This window comes from Epinephelus lanceolatus, chromosome 8 (assembly GCF_041903045.1).
Source record: "Epinephelus lanceolatus isolate andai-2023 chromosome 8, ASM4190304v1, whole genome shotgun sequence".
NCBI classification, from domain to species: Eukaryota; Metazoa; Chordata; class Actinopteri; order Perciformes; family Serranidae; genus Epinephelus; species Epinephelus lanceolatus.
The window spans coordinates 5218426-5233113 of record NC_135741.1 but is presented as its reverse complement, the minus strand read 5'-3'; the positions used below and the strand labels follow the sequence as shown (position 1 = coordinate 5233113).

General features: G+C 40.3%; 1 protein-coding gene across 1 annotated transcript in view; it reads right to left on the bottom strand.

Annotated features, from left to right (window-relative positions):
- oprl1 (opiate receptor-like 1) overlaps positions 1–14688 on the bottom strand; it is a 167820-nt gene that overhangs the window by 51354 nt on the left and 101778 nt on the right. Inside the window, exon 3 of the mRNA XM_033629727.2 lies at positions 753–840. Coding sequence (XP_033485618.1) covers positions 753–840 — 88 coding nt within the window. The remainder of the gene's footprint in view (positions 1–752; positions 841–14688) is intronic.

Sequence of the window (14688 nt, the reverse complement as noted above, 5' to 3'; positions counted from 1 at the left end):
TAACCTCCCCTCCCTCCTGCCCTATGTTGACCTTCTCCCTCTTTACATCAGCTTTTAGTTAAAAGCCATGAGTGTCTCCTAAAGATGCAGCTTGTATTTTACCTGGGACAAATCGCAGGTCACATATCACCCCAAACCTCGCCACTTAACTTCAGAATTGATCTTCAGAGTATTTTATTAACTTTTAAGGTTCATCATGGTTTCGCCCCAACTTAGAGCTGAGCTTCTTACCACCTATGCTCCAAGTCATGACCTGAGATCCTCAAGCCTACCCCTCACTAGTTGTCCACAGGTCAAGGGTGGTAACCAAAGGTGACCAGGCTTATGTTTAAATAAGTGCTATACAAATAAAGGTTATCATCATTATATTATCATAAAGAAGCTAAAGGATGCCTTTGGTGTCTGCATGTGATATGCAGAGGGGCGTGACAAATTGTATTTGACGACTGAAGAATGAGAATGGGCTGGGTCAGACTCTGACATTTGCATTTTAGTGAATCTTGACAAAGAATGTGTTGGTCAACATTTATCTGAACTTGTTTTATGGACACATTTACAGCCTCAGTGGGTAAAAATGCAGTTGGACCAGATATGAATGGAAAAAAATGCAGGTGTCACAAAAATAATCAAAGATTTTAGAGATATTTTTTTAGTTATTGTAATCTTAAGACTGGGCAAAAAGACTAGTTCAGGAAACAGTGTAAAAGGTCAAGGTTTAAATTCTTTTATAATCCCTTGCAAATAAGTCATACCTGGAAAGGTAAAGTAGCCAGGAACAGAGAGTCAGCCAGAGCCAGGTTAAAGATGTAGATGTTGGTAGCTGTTTTCATCTTAGTGTATCTGAGAAGAGACGAAGCACAGAAACACAAAAGTTCAGTCAAATTAGACACTTAAGACAGGTAATTCATCTTACTGTAGGTCACACACATACACATTAACAGCTTAATCAAGTGTCTGCAGCCGAACCCAGTCTGCATAACAAATGGAGCCACTCTCGGGGCTGGAAGTGCTTCGTACCATTAGAATTCATAGTGTCTTTGTGAGGTGCTGCTGCTGCTGCTAAAATTGCTGGTTGTTGGTTAGAAATAGATTTTGTGAGGACACTCTTAATATGCAGTATAACCAGTGGTGCTCATCTAAATTTTCTGGTCTTAATAATGAGTGCAGCCTGTGGTGCTGCTGTGGTTGGAGGTGGTGACTTCAGGCTTTTATTTCCAGGTTTAAAGCGTATGTTCTATACTATTCCTATTTGAAGTCTTTAGTTACATGAAGCAGTCTGAAGTAACATGACGTGGGCCAAGACTGCAGCTGTCTCCAGAAGTTAGAATTAATGCCAATTCTTCTGTTACAAGATGATGTCTGAGTTGAAAAAAATACAAAACTTTAAATAGGATGAAATGAATTTAATATATTACGAACCGACTGAAGTGACTTCCAAAGGGCACCTTTTAAAAAAGGCAACTTTAACCAGACTCAAACTTGAAAGCCCTGTTAAAGCAAAATGTATTGCATCTCAGATTGCTAAACCATTGGAAGGATGAAAAAACATGATAGAGCTGTTCTTAGAGCCTCACTAGCTGTAATTGCTTGAGAAGTTTGTCTTAAAGGTGGCACTAGATAAAAGGTCATGAAGTCATCAAAATCATCATCATTAAAAAGCACTGATTGCCTGATATCAGACAGAAATGTGAAATTGATACACTCTGTTTCCATCTTCAGTCTGACATTGCCTCCACTCTAATCAATGCCCATGCAGGAGAGGGATTTGATTTTCCGTAACCACACTAGAGACCAATGTATCCGCCTGAATGAAGCAGCAGCTTCCAAGGCTAAGCAATGAACCCAAGGCGCAAGTGCCAAAACCTGCGCTCCTTGAATAACCACTTGAACATGTCAGTCTCCATCGACCCCCATACTAAAATTCTCAACTATGAAAAAAGGTTTCGGTCTCTATAGCTTATTTCCCCGTTCATGACGACTGTACTGGGGTGAATTTTTCTTTAACTGACCCATTTGCTGATGTTGTCATTAAGGTGTGGCCACTTTAAATAGCAGATCGGTGCCGTCCATATAAAAAGTCTTGTTCAGGGTTTGGTTGTACTGAAAGATCCTCTAAGGAGCCAGATGTTCAGTTGTGGTTATGTTTTAAAGCCTGTTTTAGTGCTAACAAAAATTAACATTGGTATTATCACAGTTAAGCATAGCTGTAAAAGCAGCATCCTAACTAAGCTAGCAGCCACCTTTAGGGTTATCTCCACCCTCCTGTCCAAATATGGGCACTTCTGGCAACAAAAAAAAAATGGTTGCCAAACTGCAGGCTTCAAATGGGAGTCCACAAACTGATGAGGCACATTGCTGTGGTTAAGTATATTATTTCATACAGTCATATTACTGATGCGTAGCCATGCTAATGTATTGGTTGTGCTGGGGTTTTAGGACCTGAATAAAATTAAAGCAAAAACAAACTACAATGTTGGGACAGCTAAACAGCAGCTTGACAACAGCCATACTTTCGCATGTGGGCCTGATGTCTAATTATTAGTCCCTGCGTGGCACTCATTGGATGGATTGCTTTTTCAACCAAGAAACCACTGCTTGATGTCATTATGTCAGATGAGTCCGTCAGCTCCGTTGAGTGGGAGCTTCAGAGGTCTACACCGAGGCAAAAGCGCTTATCCTCTGAGGAGTAGGGATAGTGCTAGCAACTTAAACAGCCAAAAAGAGTATATCACCTATGCTTGGTTGATATTCTGGACTAATTCTGACACTGCAGGAAAGTTATGCTCCCCCTCTACTGGCCTTTGCGGCTTTTGCTTTGATCCATGCTCTCCCCTGAGGTGAGGTGGTCTCAGTCAGGTATGGCCTCAGCAGCAGCCCAATGTGACCCTGTGGTTTGTGCTGCAACTTTGTTTGGTTGTCTTGTTTCTGTGGTTCTGCTCCTGTCAGCTTTAGTTCTCAGTTATCTGTTGGTAGACTGGATGGGCCAGTGTCTGCTTTGCCCTCAGGGTTCTTCTTATTTTTATTTCATCTTCCTGGCTTGTCTCACTCTGATTCCCTTTTTTATGGTTGATACCTTCAACTTTGATGTTTTGGGGTCACACACACCCAACACAGATAAATAAAAGTGTTTACTTTCTGCCTTCAGACTCCGCTTGAAATATATGATCAACCTCTTGGTAAAAACAAGACTGTATTGAGGTCATAACAGTATAATATCAGGATTCAGCCTCTACAGCCAAGGAATATCTGCAGAAAATTGTATGTGAATGTATAATGATAAAAATCAAAACAAAAATCCAACAACACCATCCACTATAAAATAAAAGAAATTGAGTGAGTCATTAATTTTATGAGTGTGTGTCGGGTGTGTCTGCTGCTATAACTGCAGATTTTTGCTTCTTTCTGTTTCATCTGCCCTGGATAAAACTTAACAAAAACGCATTGCAGTCAAATGTTTCCGCCTCCCACCCTCTTCCCCTCTCCCTCCCCTCTTCATTCAGTTTGGCCTCAGGCTCTTTTGCACTTTCTCTTTTTTCCTTAAAACATCCCCTTCTTTCTTTCATCCTTTCTCTCCGTCTCCTCCTCTGCCTCTTTTTTCCTCCTCACGTCCTCTTTTTTCCACCCATTTCCAATTTTAGATGACGTACTCCTCGCCCCTCTCTTTTTTTTGTAGGTCTTTCACTCATCTATTCCCTTGCATCTCAACATCTGTGTCTTTCAGTCTTTTATCCTTTCATCCCTCTCATTACCTTCCTCTAACTTTTAGTTCTCTGTATCTTTCCTCCTCTTCACTTGTGATCTGTCTCAACGCCCTCAGCTCTTTTGGATTTCTCTCATCCTTCCTGCCTTTGTCTGCAGAGCATCTGCAGGATGCTAAATTTAAGATGTTTTCAATACTTTTATACTTTATGCCTGATGTTAAACCTAAGATTTAATGATCTAAATAAAGAGACAAAGAATACTCAAGAACAGCTGCAAATTGAAGTTGTGAAATGTGCAGTACTAGAGGGGAGACAAACAAATGAGTTGCTAAAGGATGTCATGTTCCATTGTCAAACTAAAAACATATTTTTTCACAATACTAATTCAGATACATCCATCCACCCATCCATCCATTTTCAACTGCTTATCCAAAGCCAGGTCGCATTCTGAGGCAGGAGAAGATATATAATCCCTCCAGTGTGCCCTGCCCCGGGGCCTCCTACCAGTTGGACATGCCCTGAGCACCTGTAACGCGAGGCACCCAGGAGGCATTCTGATCAGATGCCCAAACCACCTCAACTGACCCCTTGCGACGTAAAGGAGCAATGGCTCTACTTCCGAGCTCCCTCCAGATGTCCAAGCTCCTTACCCTGTCTCTAAGGCTGAGCCCAGCAACCCCATGGAGGAAACTCATTTTGGCTGTTTGTACCCATGTCCTCATTCTTTCAGTCGCTACCCAGAGCTCATGACCATAGATGAGGGTTGGGATGCAGATGGACCAGTAAATCCAAAGCTTTGTCTTCAGGCTTACCTCTCTTTTCACCACGATGGTCCGGCACAACACCCTCATCACTGCAGAGGCTGCGCCAAACCACTGATCCATCTCACGCTCCATTCTACCCTCACTAGTAAACAAGACCCTGAGATACTTGAACTCCCTCACTTGGGGCAGTAACTCACTCCCAACCCAAAGGGGGCAATCCATCGTTTTCCAGCAGGCAACCATGGCCTCAGACTTGGAGGTGCTGATTCTCATCATGACCGCTTCACACTTGGCTGCAAACCGCCCCAGTGCATGCAAGCTAACAAAACTACATCATCTGCATAAAGCAGAGATGCAATTCTGAGTCACCAAACTGTTTACAACAACATATTTTTTCATATTATAAATTCAGATAAACATTAATCCTTATTTATTTGCAAGTAAAAATGCAGTGGGATTCAAATAAACACAAGAAGTTTGTGCTCTAAGAAAGGATCAGCACTCAGTGAATAACCTCCTAATCCCTATGATAAGCTATTATGGCAAGGCTTAACTATACAGACCAGTGAGCAGTGATAACTAACATGTCTTTGGGGTCATCGGGTGAGAACCTCCTTTCACCAGTGTTTGGTCTAGTTGGTCCCACGACACCTCCTTCAACCTTAATTGAAGGTGGCCTTAATTTTACTGTGATCTACTAAGTAATGCCATGGTCTGTACGTGGAAGTTGTTATAGGCACTTACTGCTTTTGGGTTATTTCACTGAAAATCAACTTGCAGAGAAAAAAGCCTTAATTAGGTAGCTTTTTTATTCTTTATTTTTGATTTTTATTCAAGTGAATCGTCTCCTTGACAGCGTTTTTTTTTTCCCCTTTTTTTTCCCAACTTATGTTACACCAGTGTGAGCAGCGACTGTTTGGAAAATTGCCCCAGATAATGCTTTCAAGGAACCTTCCCTTGCCGAGGCTTGAAAGAGAAGCTCTTTAATTTAAGAAACAACAATGAAGTTCCAATGAAACTTCAAAGTGTCCTCATTTGCATATTCACTTCCTTGATTCAAATGAACAAAAATAGCTCACCAGTGCAACAGACAGTTAATGTTTTAGATATTTGATTGTTTGAGTGCACAGCAGAGTTTTGACAGGACACATTAGGGAAGATAATTGTACCCTATCTTTATCTTGAGACAGTTATCGTTTTTTAATTCTGAAGTTCAGCTAAAAGCTAATGTGAGGTTTCAGCACTCAAGTCAATTAAAGTGGCTAACTCTGACTGCTTCATCCTGGAAGCTGCATGCAGCTTTATATTTTTTTTTTCTTTTTTTTTGTGTGGTAGGACCAACAGTATCTCTCTACCACAGATCAGGAGGAGACACTGTCTGCAGAAACATAGAGATGAGTATCTGAAATAAAAAGACTTTGGAGGATACCCATTTGGTTTGTCTGACTGAAATCTGATTTGTCATGTCAATAATGTCAATATGATTTTTAAAAATCTGTAAATATATATGTATATTTATAATCAATAGGAGGATACAACCCGGTCTCACTCCAAAGTTGTCGAAATCCAACACTTGGTCAGTGACGTCTGTTGTCAGTCTCCGAAAAAAAAAGCCATCTTTTAATGCAGCCGGTCACTGTTATAGTTTAAAGGCGGCTGGTGGCATCCTGGGGAAACGCGGCGGGACAAGAACAAAAGTTAAGGCGACAAAAGTCCTAGTAGGCTGGGTGGAAGGAGTGGTGGATGGGTCCAACAAATGGAGATATTCACCTGGGAGAGCAGTGTTTATGTACCGTAAGATCATAAAACCAAACCTTGTTCTTTTTTTGCTAAACCTGACCACGTCTGTTAGTTGTTGAAGAAAAAAAAAACATCAATTTTCGGTGTTGTACCAAGGTTGGTGTTTATTTTGAAAGAGTCTGTGTGTCCTGTGAAAACAGAAGTATATTGAGAAAGAAGACAATGCATATAACAGGCAGAACTTGACACAGCATCCCAGAACGTCAACAATCAATGTGGAAAGTCCATGACCAAATATTAACATGTGACGAGGTTGGAATGAGAATGTGTTGGAAGATTAAGGTCTTTGCAGATTTATCAACAATGTTTCTTTCTGTCTCAGCGTCTGGAGAGGAGTGTCAGTGTTTGACTGACAACTAGACCAGGGTCTGAATTAAGTTCCAGGGACACCCCCAAAGTCCCTGATCAGAGGGTAGTACTTTCTTAAAATAAAGGAACTCTAGAAGTGAGGTGTGCAGGGATGACTTGATAATTTGTCAAACACACACAACACTGCTGCTTCGATTCAGGTACCACTTCATTCATAAAACATAGAAGTACTCCAGTATCGATTAGGGACCATTTTAGTATGACTGGAGAACATTTCTATCCCTTTAAAAAAGACAGAGAAAAGCAAAGAGATCGTGTCAGCAAGCTGAGATCATGAATCAGGCTACCGAGTGAGAGATACAGTGCTGCGGTGCTGTGAGAAAGCAAGTGAATGAGAGAAATAAAAATTGAGCTTAGCGTTAGTTCAGGCAGGACAATCAACTGATGGAGTTAGTTGATTGATCACATGATTCCTTTCTATGCAACCAATAGGTAAATCTCATTCAGGACGCCCTATTTAAACTGCTCTGGCCTAACTACTGTTGCTGCTTCCTCTGCAAGCTGCTTTGCAACCTGCCTCCAGCCCAGCTCCTCCTTTTCATGCTGTGTCTGACTTATCGATGTCATTTCTGTTTGTCATTGATGCTGATCTGTTCTGCTCCTGTGGGGTCTTTGCTGCTGCTCTCCCTGCTTTAGGCTTCCATCTAGGCGCATGGAAGGGCAGAGAGGTGTATTCTTTCCACCTTAGGCTTTCCACGTAGGCACATGGAAGGGTGAAGAGGCCAGCTAGGCCTACCTAATGTCTTTGGAGAATTGTTTTGCCTCCACCAAAAAATGTAATACTGTTTACTAACAGTAAAAGGGTCTATAATCATTCCTTACTTTTTCTTTAGCTGCTTTCCTCTTCTGTACTCTCCATCTACCTTTCTAGTACCTTAAATTCTTCCTCCCTCACTTTGAATACATTTAAGCTTCTTTAAATATCTCTGTTCATCTTGTATTCCATTCCTCCCTCCCTTTTTCCTCCCTTTCCACCTGCCTCCCTCTCTCCATCTAAGTCTCCTTTATTCTCTCCTTTAACCCATCTCTGCCTCATCTCTTCTAACCCTCTTTACTCTCTGCCTTGTTGTCCTCCTCCTCCTCTTCCTCCTCCTCCTCCAGCTCCTTCTCTCTGACATCCCCCCTCCGTCTCTCTGCATACTGAAGACTTGCTGGCAGGAAAGTCTTCAGAGAGAATATTTCATGGCTGTTCAGCTTTCCTCTCCTCTTTACATCAGGGACCAAGTCTACCCAGCCAAAGCCTCTATATCTGTCTTTTTCCCTGCTCCAGAACATCTTGTCTCCTCTCTACTGTCTCTTGTCTTCTGGCCTTCTGTCTCTCTGGCTCAGAAACCATATCTCTCTTGCTCTCTATCTCTATTGACATTAACTTTCTCCTGATAGTCAGCCCCATTCCCCACACTATCTCATTTTCTCTTTCTCCTGTCCTATCTCTCTCCCTCTTTGTCATTCAGTGAAAGTATAATTGTATTACAATTATGAGTTCAAGGCTCCTGGCAGCAGCAGAGAGGAGAAAGAGAAGAAGAAAGAGGATGAGACTAGAGAATAGAGGCAAGTCCTGAGCAAAGGCAGGCTACAGTGGGTAACATGCAGTATGTAGATTAATTCGAGCAGAGAGATATTCTCATGCTGTCCTGGTGACGTAGAAGAAGTATATTTTAAATGTCTTTTTAATTCAGTTTCAAAGAGGGCACCTTTCGGGCAGCTCTACAGTGGAAACAGGATGTGAGGAGCTGCATCACTGCTGTTCCTTTGATGGTATAGGAATGTCTTATCTTTACATGAGCACAGAAAAAGCACAGGAAGTAATAAAAAGAAGTGTTGAAATATAAAGGAAAATAAATGACTTGTACATGTGCAAGACAATGAGGGTGTCTTTGAAGACAAGTCACCTTACAAAGAAAGGAAATAAGAAAGAAGAAGAAAGAAACAAATCAATATGCACTGTCAATATCTTTCTGCCAGGAAACAGAAGAGGTTATATATTAAAATATATGCCTAAATATTTTCCGTAGACTGTGGAGGGAACTGGCCTTCACCATCATGGGTTTTTGGAGCCAGAAGGGACCACATCTAGATTACAGGCTGGAGCCGTGGCAGAGCGATGGGTGAATCTGACCCACAGACAGCCTGTCAATCAAAGTGGCCCTGCCCTTAATGACGTGTAACTTCGGACCCAATAGAAGTTAGACACGTTATATAAAAATTCAGCCCTCTTACAGTTGTCATAAAGGTGGAAATTAGCTACAGAGACCAACCATTTTTTGTGCCAGGCTGAAAACATGTTTATTTCTACTGTAAAGTTGGGCGTTTCAGCATGGGGTTTTATGGCATTGTCCACCGTAATTTGATTATGATTTTTTTTCTTTATCAATGCATCAGTTTTCAAATTGGTTGATTACTTTGTCCCTTTATAAGATGTCACAACATAGTGAAAGCCCAAGACGATGAAGATATGTACAAACTAGGGATGTCAGTTTTGCTTAATTTTGCACTGATTGGCCAACACCCTTTAACCATTACCTCTAAGGGTGGGCACAATGTTTCCACAGCAATGCTTTTGGGTCAGTATGGCATTTCTTGCAGGTAATTGCTGATTGAGCGGCACTGCTAGCTAGCTCCTACCAGACCCTGGTGGTGCACAGCGCAGTAAACTGAAGAGAAGCAAATTTACCTATAGACCGACATGTGTAACAGGTCAAAAATATTCTTGGTGGTTAACTGATGAATGGTTAACTGTTGACATCCCTATCATAAACCAACAAGTGAATAATTCATTTTTTGTGTTGCAAATTAAATATGTCACAAATTTTCCACACTTAATGCAAAACTCAGTTGTTGGACAAAACTTTTGTTGATCAATTCATCAAGTGACGAATCACTTCAGCACAATCCAGTTCATCCCCACCAGGAATCTCACAAGGGATCAAAGCTTTTCTCTGGATTCAAACAGCTCCAACTGTGTGAGCTGAGCAGTGAGCCCTGATGTCTCCCCTTTGGTGCATATCACTTAGATTCTTGAAATGCAGCTGAAACACACTGATCTCCTACACCCAGTCCTGTTAGCACTCGCTGTCTGTCTGCACTTAAGGAATCCCACAGTCTCCAAAATAAGCATGAAATATTTATCCATCCATTGAAGAGGGTTTACTGCTTTATGCCTCTCTCATTCTGTTTTGTCCTGCTAATTCCTCAGCTCTCTCTTTCTGTCTCCTTCAATGTCATCATGTAAACACTGAGACCACTAGTATCCTCTGAACAAAATCCAATCAGCAAGCTAATACCCGCATACAGACTGCAGCTCCCACCACAACCATCAGACACCAAGTTCATACCGTAAAATCCTCAAAAAAAAACCTATGCTAAAGATTCAGCAACAGATATCATGCTTACACAGCAGACTTGAGGTTCATCTCACTCAATAAAAATATCTAATGTTCAGATCAACTCAACTCGTCATCAAATCTGCAAGACAAACCTTTTACTCCAATATTATTGCTGAATGCCACCATGATCCCAGAATAGTGTTTAAAACTATTTTGTTAACAGACTAAAAAATAACTCATTTCCTAATCACTCAGCTGAAGCATGTGAAAACATCTGTACAATCTTTACAACTAAATTTGAAAAAAAAAAAAAAAAAAAAAAAAAAAAAAGAGGTCAGATTATGCCACAGATTCATAGCTTTATTATTACACACCCACCTACTGTGTCATGTCCCTCTTTCGAAACCATTTCTGTCCAGACGCTGCTGGAGACTGTCTCACAGCTTAACTGCTCCTTCTGTCGCCTAGATGCAATTCCCGCCAGACTCTTCAAAGAGGTCTTACCTGTTCTGTCCATTTTCAATAGCTCACTAGCAACTGGCCTTGTACCATTATTTTTTAAACAATGTAGATCCCAATTCACTAAACAATTAAAGACCAATCTCCAAACTCCCACTTCTATGAAAGAGCTGAGAAAAGACTGTCTGCAAACTATTAAATGCCCACATGAGTCAACACGATATTTTTGAAAAGTTCCAATCTGGCTTTTGAGGAAAAACATGACCCTGAGTCAGCACCTCCTAGGGTTACCAATAATCCTCTCCTTGCTGCTGATGCTGGTAAAAGGTCTGCCCTGTTCCTACTTGACCTAAGTTCTGCTTTTGATACAGTTGATAACAGAACCTTAAGCTGCAGTCTTAAAGACATCATAGGACTTACAGACACTGCTCTTAAATGTTTCATTTTCTATCTCTCAATCTCAGACAGACAGTTTCAGTCACTCTTGGTAACTTCTCATCATCTACTGCCATTATGCACTACGGAGTACCACAAGGCTCTTTCCTAGGTCCTTTTCTATTCTTTATTTACAAGCTTCCTCTGGGCAGATTAACATTCAATCATAAAAACTCTTTCCATTTTTATACGGATGACATGCAACTCTATGCATCTGTAGGGGCGGGATCTGCAACAGACTGACTTCTTTAAAAAATGTACAAGACATATCAAATGCTGGACATCTAATAATTTCCCCTAACTCAATGAAGAAAAATCTGAAAATCATTGGACCACTTAACACTTCAGTCTCCAGTGACAAATTTCTTAACTTAGCACCTGCTGAGAAGTCCAAGGCTAAAAATCTAGGAGTTATCTTTGATTCCAATTTAACTTTTATTGAAAGTTACTATGCTTTACCAACAAAGCGCAATGTATGCCTAACATCAATTATGCTTCTCTTTCCTAAAATTATCCCTTTCAGGTGTTTATTCTTGTCAAGAGCATGAAGACAAAGCTGCTTTCGGGCATTAGTGCGGATTTCATGTTGCCATCTTTCAAAGCTAAAGCTGCTATGGCTCCTCACACTCACATTAATGTTGTTCTGGTTCATTTCCTGCATTTTAATGAAATTTTATTTTGTTTTAGCCTGTAACAAAGGAGACCAGGAATCCTATTTCAAGGCAAATTGTGTTTCTCTGTGGTGCCACCTGAGACAGATAACATCACTCAGCCAAACAAACTGAACCAGGGAGGGAAACACTTGATTCACTAATTCAGTTTCCAACATGACTGATGTAAAGTATGTTATTGTGCAGCTCCTCTGTACAGCAAAAATCACCTCTGTCTCTCTACTTTCAAACAGCAACAAAAATATGAATATAAAAACCTGACAAATCCTCTATATGTCGTTCTCACCTCTACTGTATGCCTTTTCTTTGTTTCTTTTTCTTTTGTTCTATCTCTCTGTTTCTCAAACAGTAGCACTGAGCAGCCAGCTCTCTGCTCAGATCACAGTATTAATATTTCATGTCATGTCAAATGAGTGATACCAAATAATTAAATTCTTTCTCTGTATTTTTGCAGCCCTTGCAGCCTCAGTTCTTTATTTTCTCTCTTTGATTGCATCTTTCTCTCTTGCTGTTCATCTTCATTAACTCTTTCTCACCTTTCACCTTTATTTGCATGCAACTATGACTTTGCAATTATTAAATGCAATCAATAGATTAGACCTCCGAACCCTTCAGGAAACACATTTATTGCACATGATGAGTTGTGCTGAATTTGGTGGTGCGTGGTGTGTAATTGAGAGCTATTAGGTCAAGATTTTGCAATTCATCTGACAGTGATTCCACTTTTTATCTCAGGGGGAGATTAATGTGGCGCATCTACAGGAAGAAGGAACACAAGCTGAGCGACAAAAACAAATTATGGTTGAAAATAATCAGTTACAATTCTGTCATTACTTGCACTTCAGTTGCACACAAGTAGACCTGAGTTGAATTCGAGATCAGTCAGTGACTTGTGATTATCTGTGAAGCAGCAGCAACACTGGATTTTAAAGGGCCCTGTGAGTTTCCTTGTAAACAAACAAATGTCATGTTTCCGCTCAGTGTTACCATGGTGTGTCTCACTGAGGTCTAACAAACCTGTTGAGTGCATTTCATTCCTCATTAAACATTCAAAAAGCCTGTTTTTAAGTATTTTAAATCCAACATTGTTTAAATCAATGTTTACTAGCTTGCAGTCTTTTTTACCTTTTCTGGCACATTGCAGCACATCAGTTATCCCCAACTGTCAGTGGTTAAGTGTGACTTTGGTATACCTCTTAGTCCTGATTAATCAGACTTGCATACTTTTGTAGACCTCAAATATTATGCACACGTCTAAAAGGTTTGGTATTGTTAAATTTTTAATGCTAATGTCAGTACAGCATCAAAGTTTTAGTACTGATACAAAAACCTTATTTTTTGTTAACTTTCAGAAAAATAAACTGCATTTCTATTCCATGTAAATGTAATGTTCCAGCATTCATTCATTTTCCATGACCCCTTATGCTGTTAGGGGTCGCACCAATTAACCTGCATGTCTTTGGACTGTGGTAGGAAGCTGGAGTACCCAGAGGAAACCCATGCTGACACAGGGAGAACTTACAAATTCAACACAGAAGGTGCTAGCTTACGGCATGCCTCCAACATGCCAAACACTGATTTGTAATTTAAAACTGATTTATTGCTTGTTTTTAGTAGTTTAAGACCTCTGCTGATAATTCGGCGCATGTTAAAAAGTATCTGAATGTCTGGATCATAATTAAGGTGAGCACACTTTAAATAAACAGAGAAAGAAAGTGCAATGTGCAAAACACCATAGGAGAAACACTGATTTGTAATCTACAACTGCTTTATTCAGGGTTTTTGATGGCTTTAATCACCACAATGAACACTGAATGAATCTCAAATCCTCATTGCTAGATGCCACTAAATCTCTCTAAATCTCACACATTGTTCCTCTAAGACAAATTCAGACTTTTTATGCAGATACAACTTCTGCCTTTGCTAAGAGATTTCTTTCCATTTGTGCATTTGCAGAAATGTCCAGCACTGTTAACTGTCTCAGTCTGGACTGTGCTGTATCAGTCTGAAGGAAAGTCATCAAGCCTCTCCATTTCTCAACCACCTCATCTTTCATCCTCCTCAAGGTGTTTTATCCACCAATTGACCTCATTTCCCTGTTTCTCTGAATGGGTGAACCATAATAATCTATTTATAAAGGCTACGTAGAACTGGTGTGATTCATTCTTTGCAGATGACACTGTCCTTTTGACTTAATGGAACCAGTACCATCACAGGTTCATTTTATGTCTTCACTCTCCTCTATCACACTCTCCTCTTTCCCTTCTTCATCTCCTCTCGTGTGTATCTCTGACAGATTTTTTTCTCTCTGTTTCCCACTACGCTTCTTCTCACCATTAATGGAAGGAGGAGGAAGGAGGATGAAAGGAGTCTATCAGATGACTCTTTCATCCTCCGTGCTGTTCTGTTTCAAATATTTATAATCACTTTGAATTATTAACAAACTGCCGGTCTGCACAGCGTCAGCTTGAATGAGCTGTCACACGCTGGCACAAGTGTGTGTGTGCGTTCAGGTACATATTCTTGAAAAAGATCTACAACTGAGCTCATGACGGAATAGGTACTTGTGTGTGTACCTGACCATATTGAGCTTAATATTAATCATTAAATGGGACACAACACATGGATCACAGTGTCAAACTAACAAACTGCCATGAAGAACAAATTGAAGAAATCATCAATGACAATTTGAAGGAAATAATATACAGCTTAATAACTGTATACTTTTTTCACAACAACCAAAATCCAGTTTATGATATATTGTTTGATTGCCATTTTAAACACCAACTGAACCAACTGTTTTCTATTGCACTGACCAAGATGCATTTTACATTTTCTGTTTGACTTGAAAATGAAGTAGATATCCTGACCTGTTTCATACCCACAAGGCAACAACAAAAGGAATAATAAAAGAAAGACACTGGCAGTACTTTCACTCCAAGAACAAGCCTACATTATAGATTACCACTTAGAGTTTATCTTTGTCACATTCTCTGACATCCCTTATTACACTGTTTTTCTTGAGGATCTGAAAGTGGACTTCAATGAATAGTTTCATTTTCTGGAAATATGATATTTGCGTTCTTGCTGAGGGTGAGATGTGACGATCAACACTGCTTTAATGTCTGTGTGTTAAGTACGGCACTTAAGCCAGAAGGTGATT